The sequence below is a fragment of the Asterias rubens genome, chromosome 3 (genome assembly GCF_902459465.1).
Source record: "Asterias rubens chromosome 3, eAstRub1.3, whole genome shotgun sequence".
Taxonomy (NCBI): domain Eukaryota; kingdom Metazoa; phylum Echinodermata; class Asteroidea; order Forcipulatida; family Asteriidae; genus Asterias; species Asterias rubens.
In genome coordinates this window covers 22,287,318-22,303,287 of record NC_047064.1, presented here as the reverse complement: position 1 = coordinate 22,303,287, position 15,970 = coordinate 22,287,318, and the positions used below count along the sequence as shown (strand labels likewise).

The following is a 15,970-nucleotide window of genomic DNA, read 5'->3' as shown; positions in this document are numbered from 1 at the left end:
CCCCCCCCCCCCCCCCCGCCAATAAGTGGTCCCGACTGTGTACACTGTACAAAGTCGCTCCATAGGGAAATCTGGAGATTCTATCCCAAGGGCTATCAACATATAACCACAGCAGAGGGCACTCCCCGAAGACTTGTTTGCGCATATGGAGCGGGGGGGGGGGGACAAAGAATCCTCTGGGACAGATCTCCGGCCACACCCCTTTAGTGAATCATTTTGCCTGCCGCCCGCCATGTTCAAATTTGATGAAATTCCGGGGACATTGACACCGGTTCGATCCGTTCTCCAATTTGAAGCCCCTTACGGAACGAGCACGTTTTCAACATTACTGGCGTAGCCTAGGCAGAGGTACCGAAGCCAAAAGCGAGATCGATCGGATGACACAAGTCTAATGTGGGGCGACTAGGCTGCCAGTCTAAGTCTATACCTTTTGAAACACATGAGGGCGCTCTTTTTAACGTGCCCTGAAAATCACATGTCATATGAACCATGTCATGAGATCAAGATAATGGGTGAGCAGTTGTTATTATTCCTCTAGTCAACGGTTTAACTTTATTTAGTAAAAACAAAAGTATTTCGTCAGTGATGACATCTTGTGTCAAGTCGTAGTTTTTCCCAAAGTGGACGACAGTGCAATGTCATTGATTTATCCCAAGGCGTGATACGGTTGAGTAAAAGTAACGTTGCGAGTTCATTGCAGCAGTTTTGAGTTTGTACACGCTAATTCAACCTCCATGATTCAATTGACTAGCCTAAATTTACCAAGAGCAATAGTATTACAAGGAATGGGCTGACATGTGACTGTCATCTTCCTCCATGGTCAGACCACCGACTTGGAGCTCCTTGAGTTCTAACTTCAGCTCGGTCTGGTGGTTGGTGGTTGGTGGATGTCGGTATATTTTTGCACCGACGTTCTGGGTATAACTATAATATAAAAATATACTATACTATACTAAGTTATTATAGTAAATACCCAGAACGTCGGTGCAAAATAGTAAATACCCAGAACGTCGGTGCAAAAATATACCGACATCAAGTATAACTATAGTATTATGAACTTCATTACAATGCAAACACCAAGTAATTTTGTTTAGGCCGAAGTGTATCTAAATTAAATTTCACTTTAATTTTTAATTATTTGTGGCCCAACTTATTTGACCTTAGCCCCACTTGTGTGGCCAATGATAGCTGTCCTTGGCCACACGGGTGGGGCTAGTAACTAGTTTGACCTTTTTGTTATATTATTATATTGCACAACAATAACCAGTGCAGTTGATTTTCGCAGTGGGGTTCTGGGAAGGGACAGGGAAACTTGGGTGATGTACTCCTTAATTGATACACAATTACATCAACTTGGATGGAGCTTGGTGAATCATATTTGTTTCTTAATTCTAAATAAAAGACAAATTATAAAAAAATGATCTGTAAATTTTGTTTTATTTTATTTATTTTATTGATATCTTGTTTATCCTGGGAAATCCATTCAGTAAGAAAAACTCACTGATCTCCCATGGATCCCAGCTAATAACAAACTACAGAAGTGAACTTAAGATAAAAATATTACAAATTTACACAGAAAAACATTGCACATTCATTTAAAAAAAGCACTAGATCCAAGCACACATACATTTTGAAAACTACCAAAAAAGTTTTTAAATAGGACGAAGAAGTTTGTGTCTAAGGTTTCCTCCCTGCCTTTCACCTCAGTGGACTGGGGTTCAAATCCCGCACCAAAGCCTTGCAAGTGAATTAGTTTTAAATCTCAACCTGATTGTTCCCTTCCCTATTTGGGGTCGTCCTCCCACATGTTAAAAACTGACAGTTCATCTTCTTTTTGCAGGTATCTACGGGTCAAAGTGATAGTTGCTTTGAATGGTTGGCCTGCATTATCAGGGGATAAAAAGCAACGAAACCCCAAACTGATGGTCAGGAAACCGTCTTCAAATAACCATTAATCATCGCTGCCAATCATCACTCTTTCAGGATGAATAACCCAGAATCAGATCAGAATTATTCCATACAGTACACAGATGAAGATCAGCTCCTTGATACAACGGGATCCAATGGGGTCAAAGTAGAGGTCATTGACTCCGTGGGTGACCCCTACACTTCGTATGAGCATTCCGGTAAATTCAAAAACGTTTTGTTGTGTCGGTGCCAAATGTTGTATCTCTTAAAAGAACACCTATGTTACGCACAAGTCAGCCCTGATACTTCAGCTTGTAAAAGGCAAGGCAGTTTTGCCTTGACTTTTTGTAAAAATTTAGGGCACCAAGGCAATTTTCAAAAATTTCAAAGGGCATCAAGGCAATCATAAAAAGTTGCGAAGGGCACGACGGCAATTGAAAAGAAGAAAAAAATAGTTCTTCCAATTTGTCCACTTCAATCGATTGCCTCGTAATACCCAATGATATGCACTAACAACTAACCCACAGAAAAAGAAAGCATTATCTAAACACAAAAAATAAAACAAAATTAAGAACAAATCTTACAATTCACAATAAGATAATATTTTTGTTCATATGGCGACTATTGGTCATGCACGTTGTGTAGTTGGTCGTAGAGACGCTAAAATTCCCACTTAACTGCTCCATTTTGACACGATGTTGACAGAATGAATACATAATGCGATGTGCAACGACTATGCTGTACATGATGTACGTTACATGTACTACTAATACTATGACTACTATGCATGCATCGTGGGAAGCATGTACAGACACATCCAGTCTTTGTCTCAAGGCGTGTGTTGCCGGTTCGCCTAATTTTACCAATAAAGGGCGTTTAAAACTTGTGACATGTTTAAAATAATCAACATCATACACAAAACAAAATACTCTGTGATGCATTTTCGCAGAGTGTTTTCTTGTGAGATACAATCCTTTCACTTATTTAAGGTACAAGGTTTTCGCAACGATTTAAAAAAAAACATAATTGAACTATAGTTTTTGATGATTGTGAGAATTCAAATGAAGAGAATTAATGAACAGCAGCCACTCTTGAAAGACTATGATCGGGTCAAATGTGAGGTCATTATAAAACAGGCGTGTCATTTTTCAGGGGATAAGCTGATTTTCGCTTTAGCTTGTCTACACTTTTAGTTACATAGCACGACTAAAAAATGTATGTTTAGCTGTTTGCTATTTATTTTTATTTTATTTTTTGTTGCAGGGGGGGGGGGGGTGTACTTTAAATGTCTGACAGTATTTGCCTGTTAGCCATACACCCAAACAGTGCATTCCTATAATGTCCACAATGTTTTAGAATTGCTACTGAGATTTGGTCTGATTTGCGACACCTGAAATATTTCTTTCTCTTTCTCGTATTTAAAGGCATAGAACACAAGGTGTACGGCAGGCGTTGGTATATCCTTGCAGTATTTGCTTCGCTTGGCTGTCTTCAATGTATTACCTGGAATTCCTGGGGACCCATAGCAGACACAAGTAAGTATATGTGGTGGATTAGATTGGCTCAGTTGTTTCTTTCAATGCCATCTACCTTTCTTGACCCTGGTTCGAATCCTACCTCAGACAGGAGCCTTATATGTGGATTGGGTCTTCAGTCCCTACCAGACTGCAGCCTTATATGTGGATTGGGTCCTCAGTCCCTACCAGACTGCAGCCTTATATGTGGATTGGGTCTTCAGTCCCTACCAGACTGCAGCCTTATATGTGGATTGGGTCTTCAGTCCCTACCAGATTGCAGCCGTATATGTGGTTTGGGTCTTCAGTCCCTACCAGATTGCAGCCTTATATGTGGATTGGGTCTTCAGTCCCTACCAGACTGCAGCCTTATATGTATATGTGGATTGGGTCTTCAGTCCCTACCAGACTGCAGCCTTATATGTGGATTGGGTCTTCAGTCCCTACCAAACTGCAGCCTTATATGTGGATTGGGTCTTCAGTCCCTACCAGATTGCAGCCTTATATGTGGATTGGGTCTTCAGTCCCTACCAGATTGCATGGGTTTTTTTCGCCATTGGGGTTTTCCTTCAACATCTAAAAACTGAGCATTTCACTCACTTTATTAAAAAATGTATTAATTATTTATTTATTTATTGTACATTTTGCGTTGTTTTGATCAATTAAATGAAATGATAAAAATCAACAATAGTGTAGTTGTGCAGAAAAAGAGCACATGTTGAACAGGCCGTGAACTTCACTCTTGACAGGGCACAGCCATTTTCAGCTGGTAAGGGACACTTCTTCTATGAGGAAAATTTAAGTTTGTTTTGAAACCTTGCAAAGGGCACTAGAGCAAAAGCACAAGGCACCATGGCAATTGCAAAGGGCACTAGAGCAAAAGCACAGGGCACCATGGCAATTGCAAAGGGCACCATGGCAATTGCAAAGGGCACCATGGCAATTGCAAAGGGCACCATGGCAATTGCAAAGGGCACCATGGCAATTGCAAAGGGCACCATGGCAATTGCAAAGGGCACCATGGCAATTGCACAGGGCACCATGACAATTGTAAAGGGCACCATGGCAATTGCACAGGGCACCATGGCAATTGCAAAGGGCACCATGGCAATTGTAAAGGGCCCTAGAGCAAAAACACAGGGCACCATGGCAATTGCAAAGGGCACCATGGCAATTGCAAAGGGCACCATGGCAATTGTAAAGGGCCCTAGAGCAAAAGCACAGGGCACCATGGCAATTGCAAAGGGCACCATGGCAATTGCAAAGGGCACCATGGCAATTGCAAAGGGCACCATGGCAATTGCACAGGGCACCATGACAATTGCAAAGGGCACCATGGCAATTGCACAGGGCACCATGGCAATTGCAAAGGCCACCATGGCAATTGTAAAGGGCCCTAGAGCAAAAGCACAGGGCACCATGGCAATTGCAAAGGGCACCATGGCAATTGCAAAGGGCACCATGGCAATTGCAAAGGGCACCATGGCAATTGCAAAGGGCACCATGGCAATTGCACAGGGCACCATGACAATTGCAAAGGGCACCATGGCAATTGCACAGGGCACCATGGCAATTGCAAAGGCCACCATGGCAACTGTAAAGGGCCCTAGAGCAAAAGCACAGGGCACCATGGCAATTGCAAAGGGCACCATGGCAATTGCAAAGGGCACCATGGCTATTGTAAAGGGCCCTAGATCAAAAGCACAGGGCACCATGGCAGTTGCAAAGGGCACCATGGCAATTGCACAGGGCACCATGGCAATTGCAAAGGGCACCATGGCTATTGTAAAGGGCCCTAGATCAAAAGCACAGGGCACCATGGCAATTGCAAAGGGCACCATGGCAATTGCAAAGGGCACCATGGCTATTGTAAAGGGCCCTAGATCAAAAGCACAGGGCACCATGGCAATTGCAAAGGGCACCATGGCAATTGCAAAGGGCACCATGGCAATTGCAAAGGGTACCATGACATTTGCAAAGGGCACCATGACAATTGCAAAGGGCACCATGGCAATTGCAAAGGGCACCATGGCAATTGCAAAGGGCACCATGGCAATTGCAAAGGGCACCATGGCAATTGCAAAGGGCACCATGGCAATTGCAAAGGGCACCATGGCAATTGCAAAGGGCACCATGGCAATTGTAAAGGGCACTAGAGCAAAAGCACAGGGCACCATGGCAATTGCCTTGTGTGCCATGGGTTATTTGGAGGCTTGCAAACAATCTAGAAGTGGAAAAGCAAAATTTCTAAAGCTTGTTTATTTGAACTTCCAGGCAAGTTGGTTTTAAATTGGACAGATGGAGACATTGCTCTTCTGACCAACTGGGGTCCGATAACCTACATTGCGACTGGACTGTTTTTCTCATGGCTACTGGATGTTAAAGGTAACAAGATTCTTCAAGGCACTTGATCACCCCCTCCCTTGACACTATTGGTAATTCGTCAAAATTATTGTTAGCATACAGAATAACTTGGTAACGAGCAGTGGAGAGCTGTTGAAGTAGAAAACATTGTGAGAAACGACTCTCTCTAAAGTAACATAGTTTTTGAATAGGAGGTAATTTTTTACTCAGAATAGTTGTCAAAATATTTCAGGCCTGAAGCCTTTTATTAGTGCGCTTCATTTTGAATGCTTTATGAATATTATTAGTTTCTGGTAGGCGAAGCTTATTAATTGTTGGTCTTTGATCTTTTAACAGGTTTAAAACCCTCCGTAGTTGCAGCATCATTTATCATGCTGATTGGACTAGGGGTACGATGCCTGCCGGTAGGCATTGATAACATCAAATGGTAAGATGGAGAGAAACTAGTGAATAACCACTTCCGCCGTGCCAAGAAATAACTTTGTGGCTCAAAAGATAGCCTTTACTTCACACTTTAAAGAGCATTTCAAAAGATGGGGACTTTCTAGAGTGCTCTCGTGGAGCAATCCTACAATGAACATGGGTGAATAAGTTTATATTATTTTGAATGTTCAAATAGAACAATCTGGCGGTTCAACGGAACACTCCATGAGTACACAATGGAATACTTTATTGATCCAATTAAATTTTCCTCCCGGTCTGATTATCTCACTAAATTTACCCAGAGTGTATACACACGAATGCAATGTTTTTGACGTGGAGGATCTCTCGTAAGATTTTACTACAAATCAAAAGACCCATCACTATCACCAGAACAAAATTTTCAAAAATGTATTACAAAAAAATATGATAGCATTAGTTAATTGCTTATCTTTAATTGATCGGGTTTATTCTTTTTATCAGAGTCCAAATATTTATGTTGAGTGACCCTAGAGTTGTGGATTTAGTATTGTCTCTCGCTAAAGACACAAGGAGTTTAGGGTTAATCTTGTCTTATTCCTTACCCCCCATCAGGACGATGAACATTGGTCAGATCTACATTGGAATTGCTGCACCGGTTTTAAACGCTGCTCCAACGATACTTTCAGCTGTTTGGTTTCCTCCCCACCAGCGTACAACGGCCACCGCAATATCAATAGCATCAATTTCCATGGGCTTTGCTGTCTCATTCCTAGTTGGGCCTCTAATTGTGACTGATGTTGAGACTACCAATGGTACAAGGTGAGATATCTCAATGTTTCTAATTTCCTGCTGTTCCTTATCCCACCCAATTTCCTGTCCATCTCTCATCTATTCTTCACATGTTCATTGTTGTATCCAAACCTTATGTCAGTCATCTTTATTTAGGACCAGTGCTTTATTGGCTATTTAGCCTGTAAGCCTACAGGTGGTTCTGTGAACCGTGGTTATTTTGTTCCTGTAGCTCAACTTTTTTTGCAAGTTCTGTTTTTGAGAAATTGCCAAATAAATATTAATAACAACATTGCATGTCTTTTCTCTCTTTGTCCCTATTACTTCAGCATCAATGCAACAGATGAGAGTTTCCTTTTGTATGACTCCAACGAACCATTGGACCCGGTTGTCAGGACACACCACTATCATCAGATAATGCTCCTGATGTATATAGGTAATTCATCTCTTAGTCAGAAACATCTATCTGACCATTATGCGTAAAGTGTTTTGGTTTTTCCCTCTTCCAGAACAGTTCCAAAGGTAAACAGAATGAGGAGGTATGACTCGTTAAAAGGGATACAGAGTGTGATGACCTAGACAGTGATGATTGATATATTCACCCATTACAAGAGGGATTTCTACTTCATTCTCTTCCTATTATTTGAAAAAAAAAAAAACTATTCACGAAGCAAAGTATAATTCTAGTTGCACTAAAAAACACTTAGTGTAATTTTTCTGTGTTTTTTTTCTTGCAGAGTGCGGAGTTGGTGCTCTCTTAGCGTTATGTACTGTTTTGTACTTTCCTTCCAAACCTCCGACACCTCCTAGTGCGTCTGCCGCTACTAAAAGAGATAATTTCAAAAAGGGAGCCCTACACTTAGTCAAGTAAGTCACGTTTATACTAAACCAGAACACCCTAAGCTCTCAAAATCCACTGGAAGGTTTTGCTGTGAGTTTGATGGATTTGGTCCAGTACTCGAACCACTTGCTCCGGGGACATAATACCAGTCATATCATACATGTAGTCCAAACATTTAACGTTAAGTTGCCATAGACTAGAGTATTTTCATGGATTTGGAACTACATGTAGAAATCTGGAGGCATTAAGATACCACTGGGCATGTCCAGTCTTGAATTCACTGGCCCAAAGCTCAACTCAATGGCCTTCAGCCAGCGGTCCAGTGTTAGTTGTGAATCCTAATTACTGCTAGCATATGACGCCATTTGAGTGGGGTACTCGCCGAGAGGTCAAAGGATGTTATTCATTGGCCAATCCTGTGCGTTGCATGCACAACTTTGCGCGTTTCCATTGTTTCATCATCGATTTACTTTGAAGATTGCAGCTTGATGGTGTCAATACAAAAGGTCCATAGATGATCCAAGGAACTTTGTCCAACATTGGTGTCCTCTTTTCTCCTCAGAAATGTGCAGTTTTGGATTATTGGATTGGCGTACAGCGGACTTGGTGTATACAGTGCCTGGGTGACGCAGCTAGATACTATCTTCCAGAATGCAGATGGGGTTAGCCAAGTAAGTTATCAACAATCTTGTGGTCAGGTTGGTGTAGCACTATCTTTCTAGGGCCAGGTTGGAATTTGGATTTCAGTTCCTACTGTTTCCTATTTGATTTCTCAGATATATTTGAAGGATATATAAATGATTAAAAGTTTCTTCCATGATAACACTTGACGCTGTTTCCCAATAGTTCACATCATAAACAAAAACCACTGAAGTTTTGTTAATATTTGTGTCAGGAAACTCACATGCAGTTACACCCTTGACCACACATTTTCGCGCCTGATGAACTTTTATCAGATAAGAAAGATCTTGTTGAAAACAGCTCATTCCAAAACCGGTGCGTGCTGCCCCCAGTTTTCATAGGCAGGTCTGCTTGTAGTTGATGATTCATGTAATGGTATTGTAGTATAGCACTTGGCTATGGGTTGGGCCCTGAGTCTTGGCTGAATAAAGGTGTAGAGGACGAACGTCTTACTCGGTTAACAGCCGACTCAAGACTGCCTCGTGGCTGGCCCGCTCGCACAGTCCAGCCTATGACACGCTTGGGTGACTTTATTATATTCAATACGTAATGTCTACAACATAATACTGTGCATCACTACAGTTTTTAACAAAGGGGTTAATAACTAGGCTATGTATTCTGTATCTGTGGAATACTGCAACAAACTCCTCACAGGATCACAAGTTGCAGGTGTGAATACCATTAACTAAAGAAAATTTGTTATTTTTGCCGAATGCAGGATACAGTTGGCTGGATTGGATTTTACACAAACATTGCCGCGACGTTTGCTAGCCTGATCATTGCAAGGTAATTACATTGTATACTATGCGATAAACCACCCACTGTGACTGTGACAATTGTCTTACATGACATTTGACCTATCTTAAAAGTGGCTGCATGAATAATGTGCTCCATGGACAATCACTGGTGCACATGGGTTGCATTGGTGCCCTTCATTTACTTTTGGCTGAACTGTAGGCCATAATGGGGTCAAAGGTGAACATTTGGTGCTGAAATTTTGGTCAGGAAAAACAGGCCAGAGACTAGCACCTTTAATGTTGCTTGAGTTTGTAGGTGTTATTATTTTTACATTGGTATTAAATCAGTTTGTTTTATACTTAATGATGTCAGTTTTTAAACCAATGAGTGTGTTATCATCTTATGAATATGTATGAAGTTATGGTAATGGTAACAACTTTAAACTGCCATTATGCCTTCATTGATGATTCACTGTTTGTCATTTGCATTTATATTTGTAGATTGTTTTGCATTTATTGATTCCACTAGCCAGTCAGCATACATTAATTGCTATGAATATGCGTGAAGTTATGATTTATTGTTTTTATGTTCATATAGACTTGTAGATTGTTTTACATTTATTGTATCTGTTGATTCCGTTGACCAGTCGGAGAACATTATTTGTTTATGAATATGCATAAAGATATAATCCCTTGTTTTCATGTACATTTGTAGATTGTTTTGCATTTATTGTAGCTGTTGATTCCGTTGACCAGTCAGAGAACATTATTTGTTTATGAATATCCCTTGTTTTCATGTAGATTTGTAGATTGATTTGTATTTATTGTAACTATTCCGTTGACCAGTCAGGGAGCATTACTTGTCTATGAATATGCATGAAGTTACATGATTAATTGTTTTCATTTGGTTTGGAGATTGTTTTGCATTTATTCTAACTTTATTATTCCATTGACCAGTCAGAGAACTTTTTTTTTAATGAATGTGCATGAAGTAATCTATAGATAACAATAATAATCTAATAGTCGTTTCGGTTTAATCTTTTAGCACCAAGTTTTTTTAATAACACCACATCTCTTCAAAAGACACTTTTTGCTTAAGTGTTAGCCCTAGATATGAGTTATCAGTGCTTTAAATTTGTTTATGTATTGTTTATGTATGTTTAGAATTCAAGTTCTGGTGCTAATTCACCGGAGTGTGGGTTCGAATCCCGGTCGTGACACTTGTGTCCTTGAGCAAGATACTTTACTATAATTGCTTCTCTTCACCCAGGGGTATAAATGGGTACCTGCGAGGGTAGAGGTTGATATTGTGAATGAAAAGCTTTCGGAGCGCCACGGCAGCTCGGGGCTGTATACTCCCTAATGGGAGCTGAGAAAGATTAAAGGGATGTTTATTGACCCAATGACCAGGGGACTAATGTAAAGTGCATTGATACGGTTTATTGTGAAATGCGCTATATAAGAATTTGTTAGATAGATTAGATAGATTAGGGCATTTATACACATATTTATTGATAATTGTTGTCATTGTTTTAATTTTCCTTGTTTATCTAGACTTGTGGATTGTTTCCAAGGTTACATGAAAAAGATTCTCCTTATACTGACGGTTCTTGCCACAGCGTCTTGTCTATGGTGCTTTTTATTATCGCTGAAAATAATTACATTCCAAATTGGTGAGTTCCCATCCCTGAATCTTAACACATCGATTAATACTTTAATCTGACCCTCGATTGATCAAGATTTGTTTCCTGATTTCAAGATTTCTTGTCTCAGATAATCGTTCACTTTTAAACTATCTAGAAAAGTGTGCTCCTTCCATCAAAGACTTAGCTGTGTATTTTGAGAGATGTGACATACATGTAGATAGACCCGTTTTCTTTGGTCATGTGGTTGCTGAACGCCATTTCAGTACAAATGCAGCACAACCCAATGGGCAGATCACACATGCCTTTTTTTTTACCAACATGGTTTTTTTTTTTTTTTTTTTTTAATTTTTAATCTGAATGTAATCTTTGATCTAATCTCATCCAGTTGTCGCAACTCTCTCAATGCACAGTTTTGTCAAGGGATGAAACACTGCAACTCTCTCAATGCACAGTTTTGTCAAGGGATGAAACACTGCAACTCTCTCAATGCACAGTTTTGTCAAGGGATGAAACACTGCCATCTACTGTCCCAACCTGTAGTTGAATTTTGTTTTTATTTTTGATGACACAAACAGATTAATATTTAAGCTTCATTTTGATCTATAATCTTATGTGCCTACATCATGATCATGGCTCAATTTCAAGGCTCTGTTGACCAAATGTAATCAGGGAATGTTGTGCTTACTACAAGCGTATTTCACAGGTTAGTGGGGAATTTTGGCTGGTGTGCATGCGTTCTCAACGCTACTAGGCAATCTATGCTTATCACAGCTAGTGCAGAAATTTGTTTGTAAGCAGAGCCATGAAATTAGGTTCACTCCAGATACCGGTGCTAAATAAGTATCCATTATTGTTTATTCTGTATGAACCAATATTATCACTCAATTGTTCTTTGTTCAGAGTTCCTGTATATTTCCTGTATATCATTCGGGTTCTTCCTATCGAGTTGTACCCCGATCTATTTTGAGCTCACCGTTGAGGGCGTTTACCCCGTTGCTGAGGGGGTGACAACGATGGCGTTGACTTTGTTGAACAACACCGCCGCTCTACTCTTTCTTCTACCTCCACTTATTCCTGGTCTGGGTGAGTAATTACTTAAAACATTGACGGTCTGCATGTCGCTAGATACATGAATTACCCACTAAAAGTAGACATGGGTTTGCCCATGACAAACTTGGGTTGGTATTCAACGGTTAGGGAATGAGCAGATTTCAACACAAGATTTCTTATCTCTTTTCTTGAATGCACTGGCTGGGGCAAATTTTGATAATGTTGATCACATTTTGTGTAACAAAAGGGTCCATGTACTTTTTGTAGGACAAAAGACACAATGTCTACAGATGTACACTAAACTTACACAGTTTGAAGAAAACGTTAGTAGAAAGCTCCCCTGAAAATATTACTTGCTGAGGTGCTGTAGTTTTTGAGAAATGAGTAAAACAATGTCATGAAAATAATTTTCATCTCAGTGATCATGAGACGAAAATTATGTTAGCATGTAAAAACGCAAATCTGTGGACATTATGTTTTGTGTTACAAAAAATACCCAAATCCTTTCAGTGAATGTTCCAGTGTTTTTTATTTTATTTTTATTTATAACAATATTTATGGGTGTTTCAATGCTGGTTCCCATTGAGAATCAGTGTAGTTACAACCTTGGTGTTGAATGAAAATGACTGGAAAAGAACTGACACAAAAATTCGTTTTTAAAACAATGTAATTTTTTTTTTTTTTACCAGGTGTCGACTGGATGAGTTGGGCAGTGCTTTCAACGACAGCTGTGGGAATACCATTATTATTAATCTATCGAGACAGTTATAATCGTTTGAATCAAGATGTACTGGAGCAATCCAGCAGAGTCAACGTCAATGAAAAAGACATTTGAGTTGATGTCATAAACCGTGTTTTCTTTGGAAAATGAGAATTGTGGTAAGTTTTTACAATGCTTAATTTACAGATCTGCTTACTGTAAGTAAAACAAATCAAGACAGCTAAAAAAAATTAATTAAGAGAAGCAAATCTCAAGCAAGGAAGTTTTGCTTGTGTAAATTGCCCAGTTCTTAATTGAATTAACTGATTACATTATTTATTGAGCAATCTACGGCCATCAGTTTTCAGACTTAGGGTACTCTTGGCTTTGTTGTTAAAAAATAAATAAAGCAATATTTTATTTATCAATATGTGTTGAGAAGGAAACATAAATTATCTTCTGGGATAAGTGTTGGGCTGAATTGTTCTGAAAGCCACGGTTGTTTAAATCGTAGCTAACATTTATTGGGCTAACCATAATTCAATTCGATCAAATTCTAAATGCACAATTTATAATTTTGTATATTTTTCGTCATAATATGTCAATTTGGGGAGAAACTTTTTCTTCAGGTACACAATTGTAAAATATTATTAAAGGTTCTTTGCAACTCTTTTTAGTGTGTTTAAAATTATTTAAACAAATAAATTATTTATATTGTATTATTATTATTTTTACAAATGGATTACAGAGTTGGCTACCACCGAAAGATTGTTACATGAATTGTTGTCTTTCTAAAATGGCATTCTTTCAATATACAATGCCAATTTTCGTATTACTTCTTTCACAATTAATTTAAATTGTGTATTTACATTTATATGTCGTGAATATTTTTTTAATTGGGTATTTAATACTTGAATTTATATTACTTTTAACTTTACTTGAAATTATTTCACAATTAAAATATTAATAAATTCATTGTAGTAAATGTGTTGTAGAAACTACTACACTCTAAATGTTGCAAAAGGAAGTCAAGTTTAACTGAAGGTTACAAGGATAGTTGAGTTTAGCTGAAGGTGACAAGGATAGTTGAGTTTAGCTGAAGGTGACAAGGATAGTTGAGTTTAACTGAAGGTGACAAGGATAGTTGAGTTTAACTGAAGGTGAGAAGGATAGTTGAGTTTAGCTGAAGGTGACAAGGATAGTTGAGTTTAGCTGAAGGTGACAAGGATAGTTGAGTTTAGCTGAAGGTGACAAGGATAGTTGAGTTTAACTGAAGGTGACAAGGATAGTTGAGTTTAACTGAAGGTGAGAAGGATAGTTGAGTTTAGCTGAAGGTGACAAGGATAGTTGAGTTTAGCTGAAGGTGACAAGGATAGTTGAGTTTAGCTGAAGGTGACAAGGATAGTTGAGTTTAGCTGAAGGTGACAAGGATAGTTGAGTTTAGCTGAAGGTGACAAGGATAGTTGAGTTTAGCTGAAGGTGACAAGGATAGTTGAGTTTAACTGAAGGTGACAAGGATAGTTGAGTTTAGCTGAAGGTGACAAGGATAGTTGAGTTTAGCTGAAGGTGACAAGGATAGTTGAGTTTAGCTGAAGGTGACAAGGATAGTTGAGTTTAGCTGAAGGTGACAAGGATAGTTGAGTTTAACTGAAGGTGACAAGGATAGTTGAGTTTAGCTGAAGGTGACAAGGATAGTTGAGTTTAGCTGAAGGTGACAAGGATAGTTGAGTTTAGCTGAAGGTGACAAGGATAGTTGAGTTTAACTGAAGGTGACAAGGATAGTTGAGTTTAGCTGAAGGTGACAAGGATAGTTGAGTTTAACTGAAGGTGACAAGGATAGTTGAGTTTAGCTGAAGGTGACAAGGATAGTTGAGTTTAGCTGAAGGTGACAAGGATAGTTGAGTTTAACTGAAGGTGACAAGGATAGTTGAGTTTAGCTGAAGGTGACAAGGATAGTTGAGTTTAGCTGAAGGTGACAAGGATAGTTGAGTTTAACTGAAGGTGACAAGGATAGTTGAGTTTAACTGAAGGTGACAAGGATAGTTGAGTTTAACTGAAGGTGACAAGGATAGTTGAGTTTAGCTGAAGGTGACAAGGATAGTTGAGTTTAACTGAAGGTGACAAGGATAGTTGAGTTTAACTGAAGGTGACAAGGATAGTTGAGTTTAACTGAAGGTGACAAGGATAGTTGAGTTTAACTGAAGGTGACAAGGATAGTTGAGTTTAACTGAAGGTGACAAGGATAGTTGAGTTTAGCTAAAGGTGACAAGGATAGTTGAGTTTAACTGAAGGTGACAAGGATAGTTGAGTTTAACTGAAGGTGACAAGGATAGTTGAGTTTAACTGAAGGTTACAAGGATAGTTGAGTTTAACTGAAGGTGACAAGGATAGTTGAGTTTAACTGAAGGTGACAAGGATAGTTGAGTTTAACTGAAGGTGACAAGGATAGTTGAGTTTAGCTGAAGGTGACAAGGATAGTTGAGTTTAGCTGAAGGTGACAAGGATAGTTGAGTTTAACTGAAGGTGACAAGGATAGTTGAGTTTAGCTGAAGGTGACAAGGATAGTTGAGTTTAACTGAAGGTGACAAGGATAGTTGAGTTTAACTGAAGGTGACAAGGATAGTTGAGTTTAGCTGAAGGTGACAAGGATAGTTGAGTTTAGCTGAAGGTGACAAGGATAGTTGAGTTTAGCTGAAGGTGACAAGGATAGTTGAGTTTAGCTGAAGGTGACAAGGATAGTTGAGTTCCATAATGTATAGCTACTAACTCTCCTTGATTCTGCGCAAAGTTCACAGAAAATGAACAACAAATCATTATCATTATAATTAAAGGAACACGTTGCCTTGGATCGGTCGAGTTGGTCTATAAAAAGCGTTTGTAACCGTTTGTTATAAAATGTATATGGTTAGAAAGATGTTGTAAAAGTAGAATGCAATGATCTACATGTACACAAAGATGCCTCGAAATTGCTTGGTTTTCTTTTATCTCGTCGACTACACGGTCAGCCATTTATGGGAGTCAAATTTTTGACTCCCATAAATGGCCGACCGTGTTAGTTCGCAAAGTAAAAGGAAAGACACGCATTTTCGAGGCAAATTTGTGTAGATCATTATATTCTACAATTAAATTATCTATCTAACCATTTGCATTTAATAACAAACGGTTTCAAACGCTTTTCAACGACCAACTCGTCCGATCCAAGGCAACTGGTTCCTTTAACATTATTTTACTTGCTGTAAAAACAGTAAATAACAAAATGCAAGACAATATACCACAAGATTTCCATGCTCTGATAAACAAATTTCAAAACCTCTGCTGATTATGGAAAAATGTTTGTA

At 39.1% G+C, this 15,970-nt stretch overlaps 1 protein-coding gene across 2 annotated transcripts; it reads left to right on the top strand.

Annotated features, from left to right (window-relative positions):
- The first annotated feature begins 38 nt into the window (after positions 1-38).
- On the top strand, positions 39-14,044 carry LOC117288579 (solute carrier family 49 member 4 homolog). Of its 2 annotated transcripts, none has more exons than XM_033769488.1 (13): positions 39-512; positions 1,841-2,126; positions 3,333-3,443; positions 5,697-5,807; positions 6,123-6,213; positions 6,801-7,007; positions 7,307-7,413; positions 7,715-7,844; positions 8,381-8,489; positions 9,218-9,285; positions 10,791-10,909; positions 11,783-11,965; positions 12,622-14,044. In XM_033769488.1, the coding sequence occupies exons 2-13, from the start codon at positions 1,985-1,987 to the stop codon at positions 12,765-12,767; spliced, it is 1,524 nt and encodes a 507-aa protein (XP_033625379.1). In that variant the 5' UTR covers positions 39-512; positions 1,841-1,984; the 3' UTR covers positions 12,768-14,044. The 2 variants fall into 2 exon arrangements, with proteins under 2 accessions (XP_033625379.1, XP_033625381.1); XM_033769490.1 differs by having other exon boundaries at positions 39-677.
- Positions 14,045-15,970: the final 1,926 nt, after the last annotated feature.

Excerpts from the sequence above, each read along its gene's own strand:
- LOC117288579 (XM_033769488.1), top strand. The coding sequence starts at position 1,985 with ATGAATAACCCAGAATCAGATCAGAATTATTCCATACAGTACACAGAT. Across the intron at positions 8,490-9,217 it reads ATGCAGATGGGGTTAGCCAA|GATACAGTTGGCTGGATTGG; the intron begins GTAAGTTATCAA and ends TGCCGAATGCAG. Across the intron at positions 11,966-12,621 it reads TCCACTTATTCCTGGTCTGG|GTGTCGACTGGATGAGTTGG; the intron begins GTGAGTAATTAC and ends TTTTTTTACCAG.